Source organism: Ailuropoda melanoleuca, chromosome 6 (assembly GCF_002007445.2).
Source record: "Ailuropoda melanoleuca isolate Jingjing chromosome 6, ASM200744v2, whole genome shotgun sequence".
Lineage (NCBI taxonomy): Eukaryota > Metazoa > Chordata > Mammalia > Carnivora > Ursidae > Ailuropoda > Ailuropoda melanoleuca.
In genome coordinates, this window is record NC_048223.1 from 72,710,543 (window position 1) to 72,728,041 (window position 17,499).

A 17,499-nucleotide genomic window follows, 5' to 3' on the forward strand; every position below is an offset into this window, starting at 1 on the left:
TAATTTTGTCCTACAATGAAACTGTCCTAGAAGAGACTAATAGATTTCTCTTATTTAGAGAGAGAAAGCTTACAGCTAAATCTGAATGTAAAAAGTTATAGGTTTGTGAAGGGGAATCTTTGGAAAAGAATTTTATGCATGTTCAGGACTAAGACTGGAATGAATGAGTTTCTTTGTTTTTTTGGCAGGGGGTGGGGGAGGGGAGGTGGGGTGGGGAAGAAGCAAGGGGAGAGGGAGAAAGAGAATCTCAAGCTAGCTCCTTGTCCAACACAGAGCCGGATGTAGGGCTAGATTCACAACCCTGAGATCATCACCTGAAATCAAGAGTCAGAAGCTTAACCAACTGAGCCACCCAGGCACCCCATGGAATGAATAAGTTTTAAAAGTACATTGGTTAGGGGCCCCTGGCTGGCTCAGTCGGTAAAGCATGTGACTCTTGATCTCAGGGTTGTGAGTTCAAGCCCCATGTTGGGAATAGAGCTTACTATAAATAAATAAAAATAAAGTATACTCTTCAAAAAAAAAATAAAAGTACATTGGTATAATACTGAAATTTGGCTTTTCTCTCTGTTAAAAAGACAAAGTTTTCTTGGATTGTTGTCTTGGTCTTGATAAGAAACTGTAAAAAGGTTATTTTTTTCTTTATCTGCCCAGAAAAACCAGTTTCTATATGTTGTCATTATCAAGTCTTCAATTACTTAAGAAAGTTAAGACTTCTCAATATTAAAGGAACTAAGTTTTGCTAATAACTATACAACCTTCTATAGAATCTTTTATTGCCACCTTGGTAAAACAGATAATTAAATATTTAGTTTTGTAACAATTTGTAATCTTGTTAAGGCAACTGCTTTAAAACCTTCTGGGGTTTTTGGGGTCTCTGCCTGGTTCAGTCTGAGGACTGTGTGACTCTTGATCCCAGGGTTGGTAGTTCAAGCCTCACATTAAATGTAAAGATTACTTAAATTTAAAAAAAAAAAAAAAAAAAAGAGGTGGGGAGGATGCCTGGGTAGCATAGTCAGTAACTGTCCGACTTTTGGTTTTCGCTCAGGTCATGATCTCAGGGTGGTGAGACTGAGCCCCATGTCAGGTTTTGTACTCAGCAAAGAGTCTGCTTGGGATTCTCTCTCCCACTCTCTCTGCCCCTCCCACTCAAGTAACACTCAAGCGCACGCGCGCGCTCTCTCTCTAAAATAAGTAAATATTTTAGGGGCGCCTGGGTGGCACAGCAGTTAGGCGTCTGCCTTCGGCTCAGGGTGTGATCCCGGCGTTATGGGATCGAGCCCCACATCAGTCCTCCGCTATGAGCCTGCTTCTTCCTCTCCCACTCCCCCTGCTTCTGTTCCCTCTCTCGCTGGCTGTCTCTATCTCTGTCGAATAAATAAATAAAATCTTTAAAAAAATAAAATAAAATAAAATAAAATAAAATAAAATAAAATAAAATAAAATAAAATAAAATAAAATAAAATAAGTAAATATATTTAAAAAAACAACCCTCTGAGGTTTTTAACAACTCCCAAAGACTCAAATTCTAAATGAAAGCATTTTGACTAATTAGGCTTGTTTATTCAGCATGTTAGGTTACATGGGAAGCACTGTCAAACAAATGGTGATAACCTTCTTAGGTTATATTGTCTGAGTAAATACTGTAACTGTTCTAGAAATCATAAGAAATCCCTAAAGTTTTAACATGTACTGGTATAAGGTCATCACTTGACATTCTAGTTATTGAAATGTTGTGTGCCACAGAAATAAATGCATTTCCTTGTCAACTACACTATAATGAACTATCATCCAGTCTTTAACCATGTCCATCTTTTAGTCTTTTGTTATTTTTTTTTAAGATTTTATTTATTTATCTGAGAGAGAGAGAGAGAGAGTACAAGCAGGGGGTGGGGCAGAGGGAGAGGGAGAAGCAGACTCCCTGCTGAGCAGGGAGCCCGATGTGGGGTTCAATCCCAGGACCCTAAAATCATGACCTGAGCTGAAGGGAGACCCTTAACCAACTGAGCCACCCAGGCACCCCTAGTCTTTTGTTATTTATAGTTACTGTTCTGATGCTCTTGAAAATGTGTTTCATCTTCAAGGAGATTAATGAAAAGGGGTTTTTGACAAATGCGACATCTTCACCCAGGCGCCCCTTATCTGGTCACTCTTAGTTCCATAAGAACTGGCAGAGCAAGACTGATTTTAAACAATTGAAACATACAGAAGGAAAGAAGACCTTTCTTAAATACAAATCTTGATTCTCAGTCCCTAGTTTTTCCGTTTTCTGGTTGACTGAGGTTCCACATGTACTAGATTGTAGTTGTAGGATGAGGGAAAATGATGAAGTTCAAAAAAGCTTTAAAATAAGCTCTGTTGAAATGATTGTGAATAACACACCATTTTTTATCTTGGCAAATATAAAAATTTCCAAACTTACACTCAAAGGCTACCAAGGGTACAGGAGCAAAGATACCTGATATAAATAAAATTAACTAGAACATTCATTTCACCTATTTACAATCATAGAAAAATGTAAATTGTAATTACTTAAACATGGTAATAAAAATAGAATCACTGAATAATGGAAGCACTAGTCTTATGTGTCATTACAAACTTTTTCTCTAAAAATTAAAATTTATAGTTAAAGTTCCTTTTGGTTATTATTGTTTTCTAATATATACTGAAAACTTGGTGTTAACATGTCTTTCATTTCAGAAAAATGAAACTAGAAATACTGTTTGAATGAATAATGCTATTCAATAATCAAATGCCGAGAAAAGGAAATAACACAAAGTCTTCAGGATTTAACTCATATTCACAATCCAACTTAATCTTTCCTACAACCTTCAAAGAAAGAATTTTGATCAGTTGAATTTACAAGACCGAAAATTTAAAAAGTGATGTACAAAATCATAAATTTTATAATTTAGGGGTCGCCTGGATGGCTCAGTTGGTTAAGCTTCTGCCTTCGGCTCGGGTCATGATCCCAGGGTCCTGGGATAGAGCCCCACATTGGGCTTCTTGTTCAGCAGGGGGTCTGCTTCTCTCTCTCCCTTTGCCCCTCCTCCTGCTTGTGCTCCCTCCCTCTCTCAAATCTTTTTAAAAATTTTTATAATTTAGAATCTTATTAAAATTTCTCTTCCATAAAATGAAGATAATCACAGCATTTTCCACATAGTGTTTTTCTGTGGACTACATGTTAAGTGCCTGAAGATCACATGTTACGATAAATAAACGTTTCCAGAAGTAGAATTGTCAAAGGGAACGTACGGTGTTCACACAGTTGTACATTTAGACTATTCCTTACCTTTTCTTACTATAAAATACTTTTTTTTGAGTTGGGATAGTAATGATTTCTTATATAATTGAGTGTAGGAAGATGATAAATGTGTGCTACTTAATCAATGTCACAAATATTACCTAAGCCAAATTAAGAATTTTAGTAGAAAATTAATTTGTCAGAAATAAAATACACCCAGGCGCCTGGGTGGCTCAGTTGTTTAAGTGTCTGCCTTCGGCTCAGGTCATGCTTCCAGGGTCTTGGGATTGAGTTCTACCTGGGCTCCTGCTCAGCGAGAAGTCTGCTTCTGCTTCTCCCTCTCCCCCTCCCCCCTGCTTGAGTGCGCTCTCACTCTCTCTCTCATTCTCGCACTCTCTCTCAAATAAATAAATATTAAAAAAATAAATAAATAAAATACATCCACTCCTCTTACCTGCCATGGATCCAGCCATTAATCTGTGCACATGACCGGAAACTCCCAGCTTTGTAGTAATCAACTAGAAATCAAAAACATCAAGTTAAATGGAATATTTTTAAATACTTCTCATTTCACTGTTTCATATTGAAGACACTTCAAAAAAAGAGCTACAGGACTAGTGAGAAGAAAATTAATGTTAAACATAAATGAAACAAGTGCAACTGTATAAAAGTGAGCAGCGTTATAGCACAGAGTGAGCAAATCAGGTATCTCCTCTGTCACCTTCTGTTCTAGCTCTGTACTTTTATAATCTTAACTTAGAATTATCAAATATACTATGTTGCACATTGACGACCACATATACTTAAAGAGTACAAATAAAATGCTACTACAGACAATGAAGTCTTGATATACTGATGGCATCGATTCTGACTGATGAGCTTAGAATGTTGTTCCCATTCTACTGCTTACATTTCTTTTTAAGATACCCTATGGAATTTAACATCCGTTTTCTGTGTTAAAATGTTTGAGAGGATAAACTTTCAGTCCAACAGAGAAGAGAAAGTCAATCAATGAGTAGGGTGGGAAAAGTTGTTAACTGATAGCATTACTCAAAAACAGACTTTCACCATACGATCTCACTATTTTATTCAGTAAGAAAATCCAAAGTCACAACGTTCCTTTCCTACAACTAAGAAACAAAAAGCACAATAAAAAGCTATTAATATTTTATAGATTTATTATTATCTACTTGAAGTATATTCTGGCTCTTCTTCATAAGTGTGTTCATAAACAATTTGCTCAAAAATGACAATTCTAGAATAGATAACTACAAAAACAAGTTATATTTAAAAATTTAAACTACCACAAGTCTTTTTCCTTCAAAAAGGCATTACTTTATCCATTCATCCAAAGTAACTTTAAAGGCCAAAGCAAATGCCTTCTCAACTAAGTATGATATGCAAAGACACAAAAAGAAAATAGAAGTTCAAGTACCGTTTTATAATGCTCAAATGCCATAAACTGGATTGCACCATAGGGAAAGATTCGAATCATCATTGCACCATTCCCTTTATATAATCCAAGGTATCCCTCCTTTTGGGGAACAGCACGCAATGCAGAAAATACTCCTATTTTTAGAAAAATGTTTAGAAGAAAAATACTATTAAAACAGAGAAAACTATCTAAATTCAAATTTTCTTCACAATCACAGAATCATTCATGATGTAATTTTGCCTGAGCAATTAAATGAATAGTAATTTGTTTAGCAGTTAAAACTACTTAAAATACATAAGTCCGAATTATACAAACATATCTCATGTAAAAATATAAAACACATTTTAGCAAAAACATAAAAAAACCCAGCTATACATTTTAGTAAATTTTATTTACAATTATCACAAATTATATTAACTTACAGCAATCTAAAAAATGTTAACAGAAATACACTCAAGGGGGGCGCCTGGGTGGCACAGCGGTTGAGCATCTGCCTTCGGCTCAGGGCGTGATCCCGGCGTTATGGGATCGAGCCCCACATCAGGCTCCTCTGCTATGAGCCTGCTTCTTCCTCTCCCACTCCCCTGCTTGTGTTCCCTCTCTCGCTGGCTGTCTCTATCTCTGTCGAATAAATAAATAAAATCTTTAAAAAAAAAAAAAAAAAAAAGAAATACACTCAAGGACCAGATACTGTACTTTCCAGACTGACCCAGATACACATGTGGCTTGTTTACATAAGGAAATTGCTAAATAAAAGAAACAAGTTTTATTTATATTTTTCAAGATTTTATTTATTTATTTGAGAGAGAGAGAGAGCAAGCATGAATGGAGGTCAGAGGGAGAGGGAGAAGCAGGCTCCCCACTAAGCAGGGAGCCCGATGCAGGGCTCTATCCCAGGACTCTGGGATCATGACCTGAGCCAAAGGAACTCTTAACCAACTGAGCCACCCAGGTGCCACAAAGAAACTAATTTTAAAAACTATTTTAACTATTTAAATTTGGGGGGAGGGGCGCCTGGGTGGCACAGCGGTTAAGCGTCTGCCTTCGGCTCAGGGCGTGATCCCAGCGTTCTGGGATCGAGTCCCACATCAGGCTCCTCCGCTATGAGCCTGCTTCTTCCTCTCCCACTACCCCTGCTTGTGTTCCCTCTCTCGCTGGCTGTCTCTTTCTCTGTCAAATAAATAAATAAAATCTTTAAAAAAAAAAAAAAAAAGAAAGAAAGAAAGAAAGGAAATATTAAAAAAATAAATAAATAAAAATAAATTTGGGGGAAATTTTCATTAGGACACTTTAATTAAGAAGACTGATAAACACCTGAGTTCTAATCCTATATAATAATATATTATTTATTCTTTTAATGTCAATCACTAATCCTATTTGCAGTACAGACTTCTCAAAAACAAATTACTATTTCTATTATTAAACTATTTAAATTCAAGTTTGTTTCCAAATTTTTCAAACAAAAATTTGATCAAATATAAAAGTAAATCACTAGTCTCACTTACAATTTTATTTTATTTTATTTTATTTTAAAGATTTTATTTATTTATGTGACAGAGAGACAGCCAGCGAGAGAGGGAACACAAGCAGGGGGAGTGCGAGAGGAAGAAGCAGGCTCCCAGCAGAAGAGCCTGATGTGGGGCTCATCCCAGAACGCCGGGATCACTTAACGACTGCGCCACCCAGGCGCCCCTCACTTACAATTCTAAAATGCAAGTAACCTTTTGATCTTCCTAGAAATTAAAATTGTAGGTACTTATTAACATCCAAAAAAAGATATCCTAAAAGCATTTTTTATTAAATAGATATCTAAATGGACTAATAGTCTATTAAAAAGAATTCTATTGGGCCACCTGGCTGGCTCAGTCAGTGGAGCATTCAACTCTCTGATCTCGGGGTCTTGAGTTTAAGCCCCATCTTGTGGGTAGCGATTACTTTTAAAAATGGCTTAAACAAGAAAAGGGAACCTTATGGGGCGCCTGGGTGGCACCGCGGTTAAGCATCTGCCTTCGGCTCAGGGCATGATCCTGGCGTTGCGGGATCGAGCCCCACATCAGGCTCCTCAGCTATGAGCCTGCTTCTTCCTCTCCCACTCCCCCTGCTTGTGTTCCCTCTCTCACTGGCTGTCTCTATCTCTGTCGAATAAATAAATACAAAAAAAAAAAAAAAAGAAAAGGGAACCTTAACATAAATCAATCAATCAATCAAGCACCTGTATAACTTCCACCCTTTAAAAAAAAAGTCACCCTCAATCTTGAAAAAAGAAAAGGGGGGGGGTGTGCCTAGATGGCTCAGTCAGTTAAGTGCCTTCAGCTCAGGTCATGATCCCAGGGTTCTGGGATCAAGCCCAGCATGAAGCCCCACTTCAGCCCCACATCGGGCTCCCTGCTCAGCAGAGAAGCATTCTTGCTCTCCCTCTGCTGCTCCCCCTGCTGTGCTCTCTCTCTGTCAAGTAAGTAAAATCTTAAATAAATAAATAAATAAATAAATCCTTCTCCATATCTTTTACCTATTTTATTTATCAAGATAGGATTAGAAGGAAATAACATTTGGTAATATGTTTGTATATGTATACATCAGCTCTGAAAGAAAATGGAAGTAACTGATAAAAATGCTTAATTCCAAGGAGGAAATAAGGGAGGGAACAAAATATTTGTTTTTATACTTTTTGAATTATGAGCTTGTGACAACATCACACATTCAAAAAAACTAAAAATAAATAAAAATGTAAAAGCAATAAAATTAAAAGTAGGGGCACCTGGGTGGCTCAGTCAGTTAAGCATCTGCCTTCAGTTCAGGTCATGATCCCAGGGTCCTGGGGTCCAGCCCCAATCAGCCCCCTGCTCAGCGGGGAGTCTGCTTCTCCCTCTCCCTCTGCTGCTCCTCCAGCTTGTGCTCTCTCCCTCTCTCTCAAGTAAAATAATTTAAAATCTTAAAAAAAAGATTAAAAGTAAAGATTTTTAAAGAATCCCATTCTGATTCACCTACCTATTTTTACATTACATTTGACTGTAAAAAGCTAAATGAGGTCAAAGATTTTCAATATATTTCAGAAAAAAATTCTTTATGCAAAGTGGGAAGGAAAAATTCTAATTGTACTCTTTGCTTTTCATTTGGCCAGAATAATTTTGCTTCAATATGAAAATAGTTTTTGATGCCTCGGAAGTAAAATTACACATTTTTAAGAAGAAGCTAAAGTAGAAGTTTTATTCAATAGCACAATTTCATCATCTTTGTGAAAATTCATGTTTAAAAAAGCAAAATTTGGGGCACCTGGGTGGCTTAGTCGGTTAAACATCCGACTCTTGATTTCGGTTCAGGTCATGCTCTCAGGGTCGTAAGATTAAGCCCTGTACCAGGCTCTGCGCTGAGCACAGAGTGGCTTAGGATTCTCTCCCTCTGCCCCTCCCCTTCCTCCAGCTGTCTCTCTCTAAAATGAATAAGTAAAATCTTTAAAAAATAAAAATAAAGGGGCGCCTGGGTGGCACAGCAGTTAAGCGTCTGCCTTTGGCTCAGGGCGTGATCCCAGCGTTATGAGATCGAGCCCCACATCAGGCTCCTCCACTAGGAGCCTGCTTCTTCCTCTCCCATTCCCCCTGCTTGTGTTCCCTCTCTCGCTGGCTGTCTCTATCTCTGTTGAATAAATAAATTTTAAAAAATCTTTAAAAAAATTAAAAAATAAAAATAAATAAAATAAATAAATAAATAAAAATAAAAATGCAAAATTTTATAGACTACCTTATGCATGCATATAAAAAGAGAGCAATCTAGAATAAAATGCCCAAAAACATTTAAAAAGAAAACTAAAAGCTATATATATATTTTTTTATTTTTTATTTTTGGCTCATATACTTTAAAGATATATGAAACTCCATGTACTACACCAACAGTTCATCATTTCACTCCAGGAATTCCATTTCAAATTTTGCATGACTTGTAGGGTACACTGTAACCCATGGCATGTAGCCCTGTAGAGCGTGAAATCTAATGTGAATATGTAATCTAATGACTACAAATCAGGAAACAAAACAACAAAAACCAGCATGGGGAGGAGGTTAAAGGAATAAAACAATCCTGCTCAGACATTCATACGTTGGGTTACAGTAAACACCCTGAGATATTGGGTAATATAATTCATCTCCTTTTTACCCTTAATTTGGACAATGAAAGAAAATAATTTCCTTCCTTTCCAGTTTCATATACCGTCTCAATAAGTTCAAAGGTCTGATTCTATATATGAGCAGCACACTGTGCTCATTGCTGGACACAGAAATGGCAGCAATTTTTTTTCTTTCAATTTTAAGTATAGACTTACTTAGTATTAAAAATATTGACAAGAGGGGCGCCTGGGTGGCACAGCGGTTAAGCGTCTGCCTTCAGCTCAGGGCGTGATCCCAGCGTTATGGGATCGAGCCCCACATCGGGCTCCTCTGCTATGAGCCTGCTTCTTCCTCTCCCACTCCCCCCGCTTGTGTTCCCTCTCTCGCTGGCTGTCTCTATCTCTGTCGAATAAATAAATAAAATCTTTAAAAAAAAATATTGACAAGAAAATGAGCTATAGTTAATATATAACATAAATATTACTTACATTTTTTGAGAAAAATCACATTTTAAAAACACCACTAGAAAAATAATTGATTTTTTTAAACTGAAGACAGCTGACACAATGTTACATTAGTTTAGGTGTACAACATAGTAATCTGACAACTCTGTATATGTTATGGAAAAAATAACTGACTCTTATTCACTCTGGAGAACATCTTCCTTGTATAGTGATGCTGCATAGGTCATGCAGAGCACACATCATTCCTATCTACTGAAGCATGAACCTATAAAATAATGGAGTGCTATGAGTTAGTTGCCTTGACCTAATTTCTTTCTTGGTGTCTGTCCACATTAATTTTTTTTCTTTTAAATCTTTTTCCCTCTAATTTTTAAAGTAATATATGTTCAACATGTATTAATATTAGCTTAGGAGAAAAAATTACCTTAAATTTCACCATTGAAAATTACCACTTAATGTCTGTCTTTGCAGCCTTTTGTCTAAGCTCATGTTTATTTACATAAAATGCAGTATCATTAAACCATTTTATATGTTTTCAGTTATCTAATACATCATGAATATTGTTCCTGGTCAATTAATTTTTTTTTTTTAAAGTAAGCTCTAGGGGCGCCAGGGTGGCTCGGTTGGTTGGGTGTCTGCCTTCAGATCGGGTCGTGATCCCAGGGTCTTGGAACGTTCCCTGCTCGGCAGTGAGCCTGTTTCTCCCTCTCCCTCTGTGATTGCTCTTGTTCTCACTCTCTTTCAAATAAATAAATAAAAATCTTATAAACAAATAAATAAAGTAAGTAAGTAAATAAGTAAGCTCTATGCCCAACGAGAAGCTTGAATTCACCAACCCAAAATCAAGAGTCACATCATGGCGCCTGGCTGGCTCAGTCTGTAGTGCATGCTACTCTTGATCTTGGGGTTGAGTTCTACCCCCAAGTTGGGCATTGAGATTATCTAAAAAAAAATAATAATTTAAATAAATAAATAAACAAAAATAAGAGTTGCATGGTCTACTGACTAAGCCAGCCAGGGACCCCCAGTTGATACTATTTTTAGTTTTTGTGTGATTGGAAAATAGCCTAAAATATGGATTTATTTATTCATTTAAATTATACTTATTATTTAATATAGCCAATTCCCTACTATTGAACATTTTGGTTTGCTTGTCTTTTAATTAACAGAAATAATGTTTTGATCCTTGTATATATATCTTTCAGCACATTTCTGATTAGTTCCTTACAGTAACCTCCTAGAACTAGAATTGCACGCCCAAGGAATATGTATCTTTTTTTTTTTTTAAAGATTTTATTTATTTATTCGACAGAGATAGAGACAGCCAGCGAGAGACGGAACACAAGCAGGGGGAATGGGAGAGGAAGAAGCGGGCTCATAGCGGAGGAGCCCGATGTAGGGCTCGATCCCATAACGCCGGGATCACGCCCTGAGCCGAAGGCAGACGCTTAACCGCTGTGCCACCCAAGCGCCCCGAGGAATATGTATCTTTTTAAGATTTTTGATGCATATTACCAAAATGCCCTCCAAAGAGGCTATAAAAATTTCTTACTCTCACCAATGACATATTATTAGAGCATCCATGTTAAGTGGCTGATTTTTATGTTTGCAAGGAACAAACAAGGGCTTGAATAAGAATGTAAATTTATCCATATATACTAATTGCATTGAATTCTGTTTACACTAAAGATTTCCAGAAGGCTTATTTAACTAGGTGTTTAAAGGAATAGGATGCCTGGCTGGCTCAGTCGGTACAGTGTGCAACTCTTGATCTCAGGGTCATTAGTTGGAGCCTCACGTTGGGTGTAAAGATAACTTTAAAAATAAAAAATAGGGGCACCTGGATGACCCAGTCAGTTAAGCAGCCAACTCTTGATTTCAGCTCAGGTCGTGATCTCAGGGTCCTGGGATCAAGCTCCATGTCAGGCTTCATGCTCAATGAAGAGGAGTCTTCTCTCTCTCTCCCTCTCCCTGCCAACTCATGTGTGTGCTCTCCCTCTCAAATAAAGAAATCTAAATAAATCTTTAAATAAATAAAGGAATAAACCTTATCTCTATCACTAATTGGATATTTTTTAAAAACCAGCACCCGGGTGGCTCAGTCAGTTAAGCGTCTGCCTTTGGCTCCCAGGGTCCTGGGATCGAGTTCCACTGTCGGGAACTCAGCAGGGAGACTGCTTCCCCCTCTGCCTGCTCTGCCCGCTGCTCCCTGCACCCCCGCCCCCCGGCCTGTGCTCTTTCTCTAACAAATAAATAAATAAAATCTTAAAAAAAAAAAAAATCAGGCTGAGCTCTTATGTGTCTGGAAAGGGCGTGACTCTTTAATCCCAATAAACAAATAGTACTTCAGTGATTCCAAGATTTTGGTTTAGAGAATATCAGTACCCTAAAATGATAATATATCTAACCACTACTGCAAATGAAAAGGTTAAAGTAGATAAGAGATAAATCTCTTGCACAATTTGTTCTCAAACTTGAACTCCCTTTTGTATCCTCTTTCCACCATAATTCACAACTGGAAATGAACCCAGCAGATAATGTTTTCATTCACTTTTATCTTTAGCAACCATTAACTCACCTAAATGTTTGTAATGGTGATTGTGAGCTTGTAATAAAACCTTTACTCGATCCAAAGGAGCAACTGTTGTTTTGGCACAGCATCCAGCAATACCTAAAAAATTTTTAAACAGTCAGGATGAAATTGCATACCATTTCTTTCCACATGGAAATCATTATTTATTCAGTCAGCACACCTCCTGATTTCTAATTTGGTCTCCACGGGTAGAACTGCCCAGTTGCAGGGATATAAAGATGATTGGCCCCTGTTCCCTGTAACTTAATAACTGAGTATGTCAGACTTAAAAATAAATCTGAAGAGTGTAAATCTTCCCCCTAATACCTGATGAACACTGGGAATCTTGCTAAATGTAGTTACGGAGACAGATACTTGAAGGTACTTACCCAGCTATGAGGCTCTGTTTCAAGTAACCTCTTCTGGATGACTGTTTCATTGAAACAACCAACTTTTACCCATAAAATTCAACATACCCATATATATTCAGCCATTATGTATTTGGTCCCTACCACATGTCACTGTGTAGACATATAGATGACAGTAATGTGTGTACATGGGCTTTAGTGTAGGTCAGAATCCAGGGCAGCCCTACTAGCTTGGCATCCTTCTAAGACAATAATATATGAAGACTCTTTGCTATAGATTGTGTCCTCCCAAATTCATATTTTGAAAACTAATTCCCAATGTGATGGTATTTAGAGGTAAGGCTTTTAGGAATTGATGAGGTCAGCAGGGTGGAGCCCTTGTGAACAAGATTAATGCCCCTATAAAAGCCCAGAGAAATCCCTGACCCTTTCCACCATGTGAAAACACTGAGAAGGTGGGGGCCCTGGGTGGCTCAGATGGTTAAGCATCTGCCTTCGGCTCAGCTCATGATCCTTGCATCCTGGGATCCAGCCCCATATCGGGCTCCTGGCTCACTGGGGAGTCTGCTTCTCCCTTTCCCTCTGCCTCTTCCCCTACTCATGCTCTCTCTGTATCTCTCTGTCTCAAATAAATAAATAAAATCCTTTAAAAAAAAAAAACTTACTTCAAAAACAAAACAAAACAACACTGAGAAGGTACCACCATGTGAGAACACAAAGAGAAGGTGCCATCTGTGAGGAAGCAGTCCTCCAGCAGACACCAAATCTGCTGACACCATGATTTGGCTTTCCCAGCTTACAAACTATGAGAAATAAATGTCTGGAGCTTCCAGGTTGATAAAAAGGAAGTAAGAAAGGAAAAAAAGAAGGAAGGAAAAAAAACGTTGTTTATAAACCACCAGATTATGATATTTTTGTCATAGTAGCCCGAACAGACCAAGACAATTTTGTAAAGTACCTTACATGTTAATAAGCACTTGATAAAATAGGCTGTTACATTATAAAAAGGTGGATAAAATGTGGATAAAAAGTCTCTGGTGTCTTTTTATGATTATATTAAGCTCTTCACTATTGCATATTTGATCCAGAAGGTACAAAAGGACTGGGATTTTGTGGGTCGCCTTTACCACTATATCGCCAGAGACCAGTACAGAATCTGGCACATAATAAGCACTCAATAAATGTTTGTTAAATGAATGAAGGTAGGGGCACCTGGATGGCTCAGTCGGATAAGCATCTGCCTTTAGCTCAGGTCATGATCCCAGGATCCTGGGTCCGAGCCCCGAGCGTTGGACTCCCTGCTCAGCAGGGAGTCTGCTTCTCCCTCTCCCCTAGCAGGTGCTCTCTCTCTCTCTCTCTCTAAAATAAATAAAATCTTTAAAAAAATTAATGTAGAGTCTTACTTTTTTTTTTTTTTTAAAGATTTTATTTATTTATTCGATAGAGATAGAGACAGCCAGAGAGAGAGGGAACACAAGCAGGGGGAGTGGGAGAGGAAGAAGCAGGCTCATAGTGGAGGAGCCTGATGTGGGGCTAGATCCCATAACGCAGGGATCACGCCCTGAGCCGAAGGCAGACGCTTTAACCGCTGTGCCACCCAGGCGCCCCTGTAGTCTTACTTTTAAAAATGTAAGACAAAATCACTCAAAGTCCACACACATTTATTTAATAGCCTACCATGTAACTGTTAATTAAAATCCATATTCTGAGATATCCAAAAATAAAGTGCCTATTCGTATTCAAATATTAAATCCACATATAAGTTTCTATATCAAGCTTCTCTTATCAGAACTAATGAAAATCATAGTCACGGCTACCCAAAATTGAGGATCAACTAAAAATAATTTGCATTTGGGTATATTTGGTTTCAGAATATTATATTATCTTCTCAGTCACTATGAACTAACCACATAATGAAATTAGTTAGAACGTGTTCAATAAGTTTCCTTTGATAGTATCTTAACTCACTTAATCCCATTACTTTATAGCTCAATCATTACAATAATCCATTGAGTTAGGTCATGCAGCTTTTATCTTCCTTTTAAGCAAATGAGGTTAAGATAGTGGCCAAAGGCACTGCTAATCAACAATAATAGTTCACAAGTTTTGAGCGTTTACCTTGTACCAGGTACTAGGCTAACATATTTTTTTTTTGAAGACTTTATTTATTTATTTGATAGAGCACAAGCAGAGGGAGCGGCAGGCAGAGGGAGAGGGAGAAGCAGGTTCATTGCCAAGCAGGGAGCCCCAGTTGGGGCTCCATCCCAGGACCCTGGCATCATGACCTGAGCCGAAAGGAAGACGCTTAACCAACTGAGCCACCTAGGGTAAGAGATTTAACTCAGGACACTATGCCGGCTTTTACGAGTACTACCTCATTTAATCATTACAACCTTCTCAAGTAGGAAGTCTTTTCCCATTTAAAGGATGTGGAGGGACACCTGGGTGGCTCAGTCGGTTAAGCGTCTGCCTTTGACTTGGGTCATGATTCCAGGATCCTGGTATCGAGTCCCGCACTGGGCTCTTAGCTCAGCAGGGAGGCTGCTTCTCCCTCTGCCTGCTGATCCCCCTGCTTGTGCTCTTTCTCTCTCTCTGGCAAATATATAAATAAAATCTTAAAAAAAAAAAGAACTAAAAATAAAATAAAATAAAAGGATGTGAAAACTGAGGCACATGGAGGCTAAGTAAGTTGCCCAAAAGTATTTTTTCATATCACCTGGACCAGGAACTCTTTCAAAATTATTCACACTTTCGGGGCGCCTGGGTGGCACAGCGGTTGGGCGTCTGCCTTCGGCTCAGGGCGTGATCCTGGCTTTATGGGATCGAGCCCCAAATCAGGCTCCTCTGCTATGAGCCTGCTTCTTCCTCTCCCACTCCCCCTGCTTGTGCTCCCTCTCTCGCTGGCTGTCTCTATCTCTGTCGAATAAATAAATAAAATCTTTAAAAAAAACAAAACAAAACAAAATTATTCACACTTTCTAAAAACCTGAAGCAGCACTTTACCAAATAAGAGAGACAAATGGCCAAAAAGAATATGAAAAGATATTCACCATTATTAGTCTCAGGGAAATGCAAATTAAAACCACAACTACATACCTTTGAACACCTATTTAAAGAGAAACACACACACACCCCTACACAAACACAGCCGACACAAACTCTGATAACAGCAAGTGTTGACAAGATAGTGGGGATACAAAATGGAACAGACACTTTAGAAAACAATTTGGCAGCTCCTACTTCACTCCAAATAAAAGCCATTTGGAAAGCCCCTCATTCACCTCTAACCTCCTTTCCCCATCAACACCACGTGGTTCCAGCTACTAAACTTTTCTTAAGGCCTGAAATTCTCCTCTTGAGACATCAACTTGCTAAACTCCCTCACTACTTCAAGTCTGCTCAAATGTCATTCTCTCCAATAGACTTACCACGACTGTCCTATTTAACATTGCACCCACTCAGCCTCTGCATTTCCTTGCCCCATTCTCCTTTTTACTTCTCCCCATTGCATTCATCACCTTCTAACATACTATATAACTTACTTTCTCATTTTATTTATTTTTTCTCCCCTCAACTCTCCAATCAATGTAAACGCCAGGATCTTTGTTTTGTTCGCTGATATACACTCAGCATGTAGCAGGCACATAGCAGGCACTCATATTCCTTGTATAAATGAATGAATGCCATTTTTATCAGAACAAAAGAAATTCTTAATACTACTAGACACTACAGATATTTTTTCTAAAAGCCCTTATAATGTGGAATTTTCAAAACTCCCAGCCTTAACAAGTAATTAAGTGTTGACAACCCAGACAATCAATTAAGAGAGGGTAGAGATTGAAAACATTTATGGGAAGGCAGAGGAAGTTTCTGAGAGACAATTATGAACTCTCTGGCTTCACAATGACACGGATAGAAGGGCTGCCCCAGCTACCTGTCATGTAGCTATAGAACAGTTTACTAGAATCACTGGAACCAGTTTTGGTTGTAGACAGTTTTGCACAATTTCCCAGTCAACTTTAAAAAGCTGACTTCCAATATATACTTTCTTTAAAGCAAACGGCAAAATCCCATTCTACACTGGGTCACTTATGGTCTTTACAAATGAAAGGGGTACCCAGCATGTTTCACTGAAACCCTGGAGTCTTTGTAAAGGACTCAGCTCTTTTCCCTACTATCCAACCCCGAAGAATGGGTGCTTGGTTCAGCCCGTCCACCCGCCCAGCCGCTCTCTGACAGCTCGAAGCCCTTTCTCCCCAGGATCCTGCTGTCACTAGTCAAGTGATTATTAGAAAGAGTTAGAACAGGTCAGGACAAATATCCAGCCGGGCATTGAAGCAGCCAGAGTCCAAGAAGTCACTGCGGCCGCAAGCACCGTATCTGCCCCGGATCCCGCCCTGCCACCCCAGCACGGCCGGGTCCTCTCGGCGGACACCCACCTCCGGCCAGAAAGGAGCGCAGCCAGTAGAAGTCCCGACGGGCGGTGGGCCCTCCGGCTCCTGCCGCCTGCGGCATCGCGGGAGGGGGGTCGGCCGCTGCCAAGGCCGCGGCCGCCGCCATCAGGACCAGGACCGCGTCGGGAACTGTGGTCGCCAATTTACGAGCCACGGGCTGGGGCCATGGCCACAGCGGGCGGTGACAGAGCACCGACCGCCGCGCGGGCGGGACCGAATAACACCCGGCTGCGCGGCGCGGGCTGATGGCGTACGCCAGGGGCGGGGCCTGGGCCCGGGTCCCAAGTGGGAGTCGCCCGCCCTCGCCACCTCCCCCACCCGGCGTCACCCAAAGACCCCACTCCCGGCCTCGCTTTCCAGGCCTCTTCTGTTCTAACTGAAGAGAAGTGTGGACCCGGGGAGGGTCCTACCAAAACCCACCGCCTCAGAAAGCTCTCCCCCGTCCATTGACTTGTAAATGCCCATTGGGCTGTCTTCCTAACTACCCCAGACGAATCCTTTCCAGAACCAATCTTTGGTTCCTCTCTGCTCTTTCCAGGAACGTATGAAGTTGCACCATCTCCCACCAAATCAGTTCTCCCTTCATAGAGCTTCTCACTGAACCGCAGTTTCTGCCCTTCCTAACCACCTATTAAGCTTCCATTCCACCCCATCACCCCTGTCAAAGAAAAAAAAATTTTTTTTCTTTTTTGGTCTAAGAAATATTGCTAAAGTAGATTGTTCTTTCTCGGAGGCCCTACAGATTACACAAATACTTATGCCTTGTCAGGCCTTTCTGAATCTGTGCCTGTGCTTCACTCTCAAATCCCACCGAGCTCTACTCCCCACCCCAGTCTCAGCCCTAAACTCTGAGAAACTCCCC

At 39.5% G+C, this 17,499-nt stretch overlaps 1 protein-coding gene across 2 annotated transcripts in view; it reads right to left on the reverse strand.

The window, feature by feature from the left end:
* Positions 1-16,872, reverse strand: part of SLC25A16 (solute carrier family 25 member 16) — a 36,864-nt gene extending 19,992 nt beyond the window's left edge. For both annotated transcript variants that reach the window (XM_002913736.4, XM_019807884.2), the window contains exons 1-4: positions 16,623-16,872; positions 11,822-11,914; positions 4,680-4,813; positions 3,699-3,762 (exon numbers count right to left, since the gene is read on the reverse strand). In XM_002913736.4, the coding sequence (XP_002913782.1) occupies positions 3,699-3,762; positions 4,680-4,813; positions 11,822-11,914; positions 16,623-16,743 (412 nt within the window). In that variant the 5' untranslated portion in view covers positions 16,744-16,872. The remainder of the gene's footprint in view (positions 1-3,698; positions 3,763-4,679; positions 4,814-11,821; positions 11,915-16,622) is intronic.
* Between the last annotated feature and the right edge of the window lie 627 nt (positions 16,873-17,499).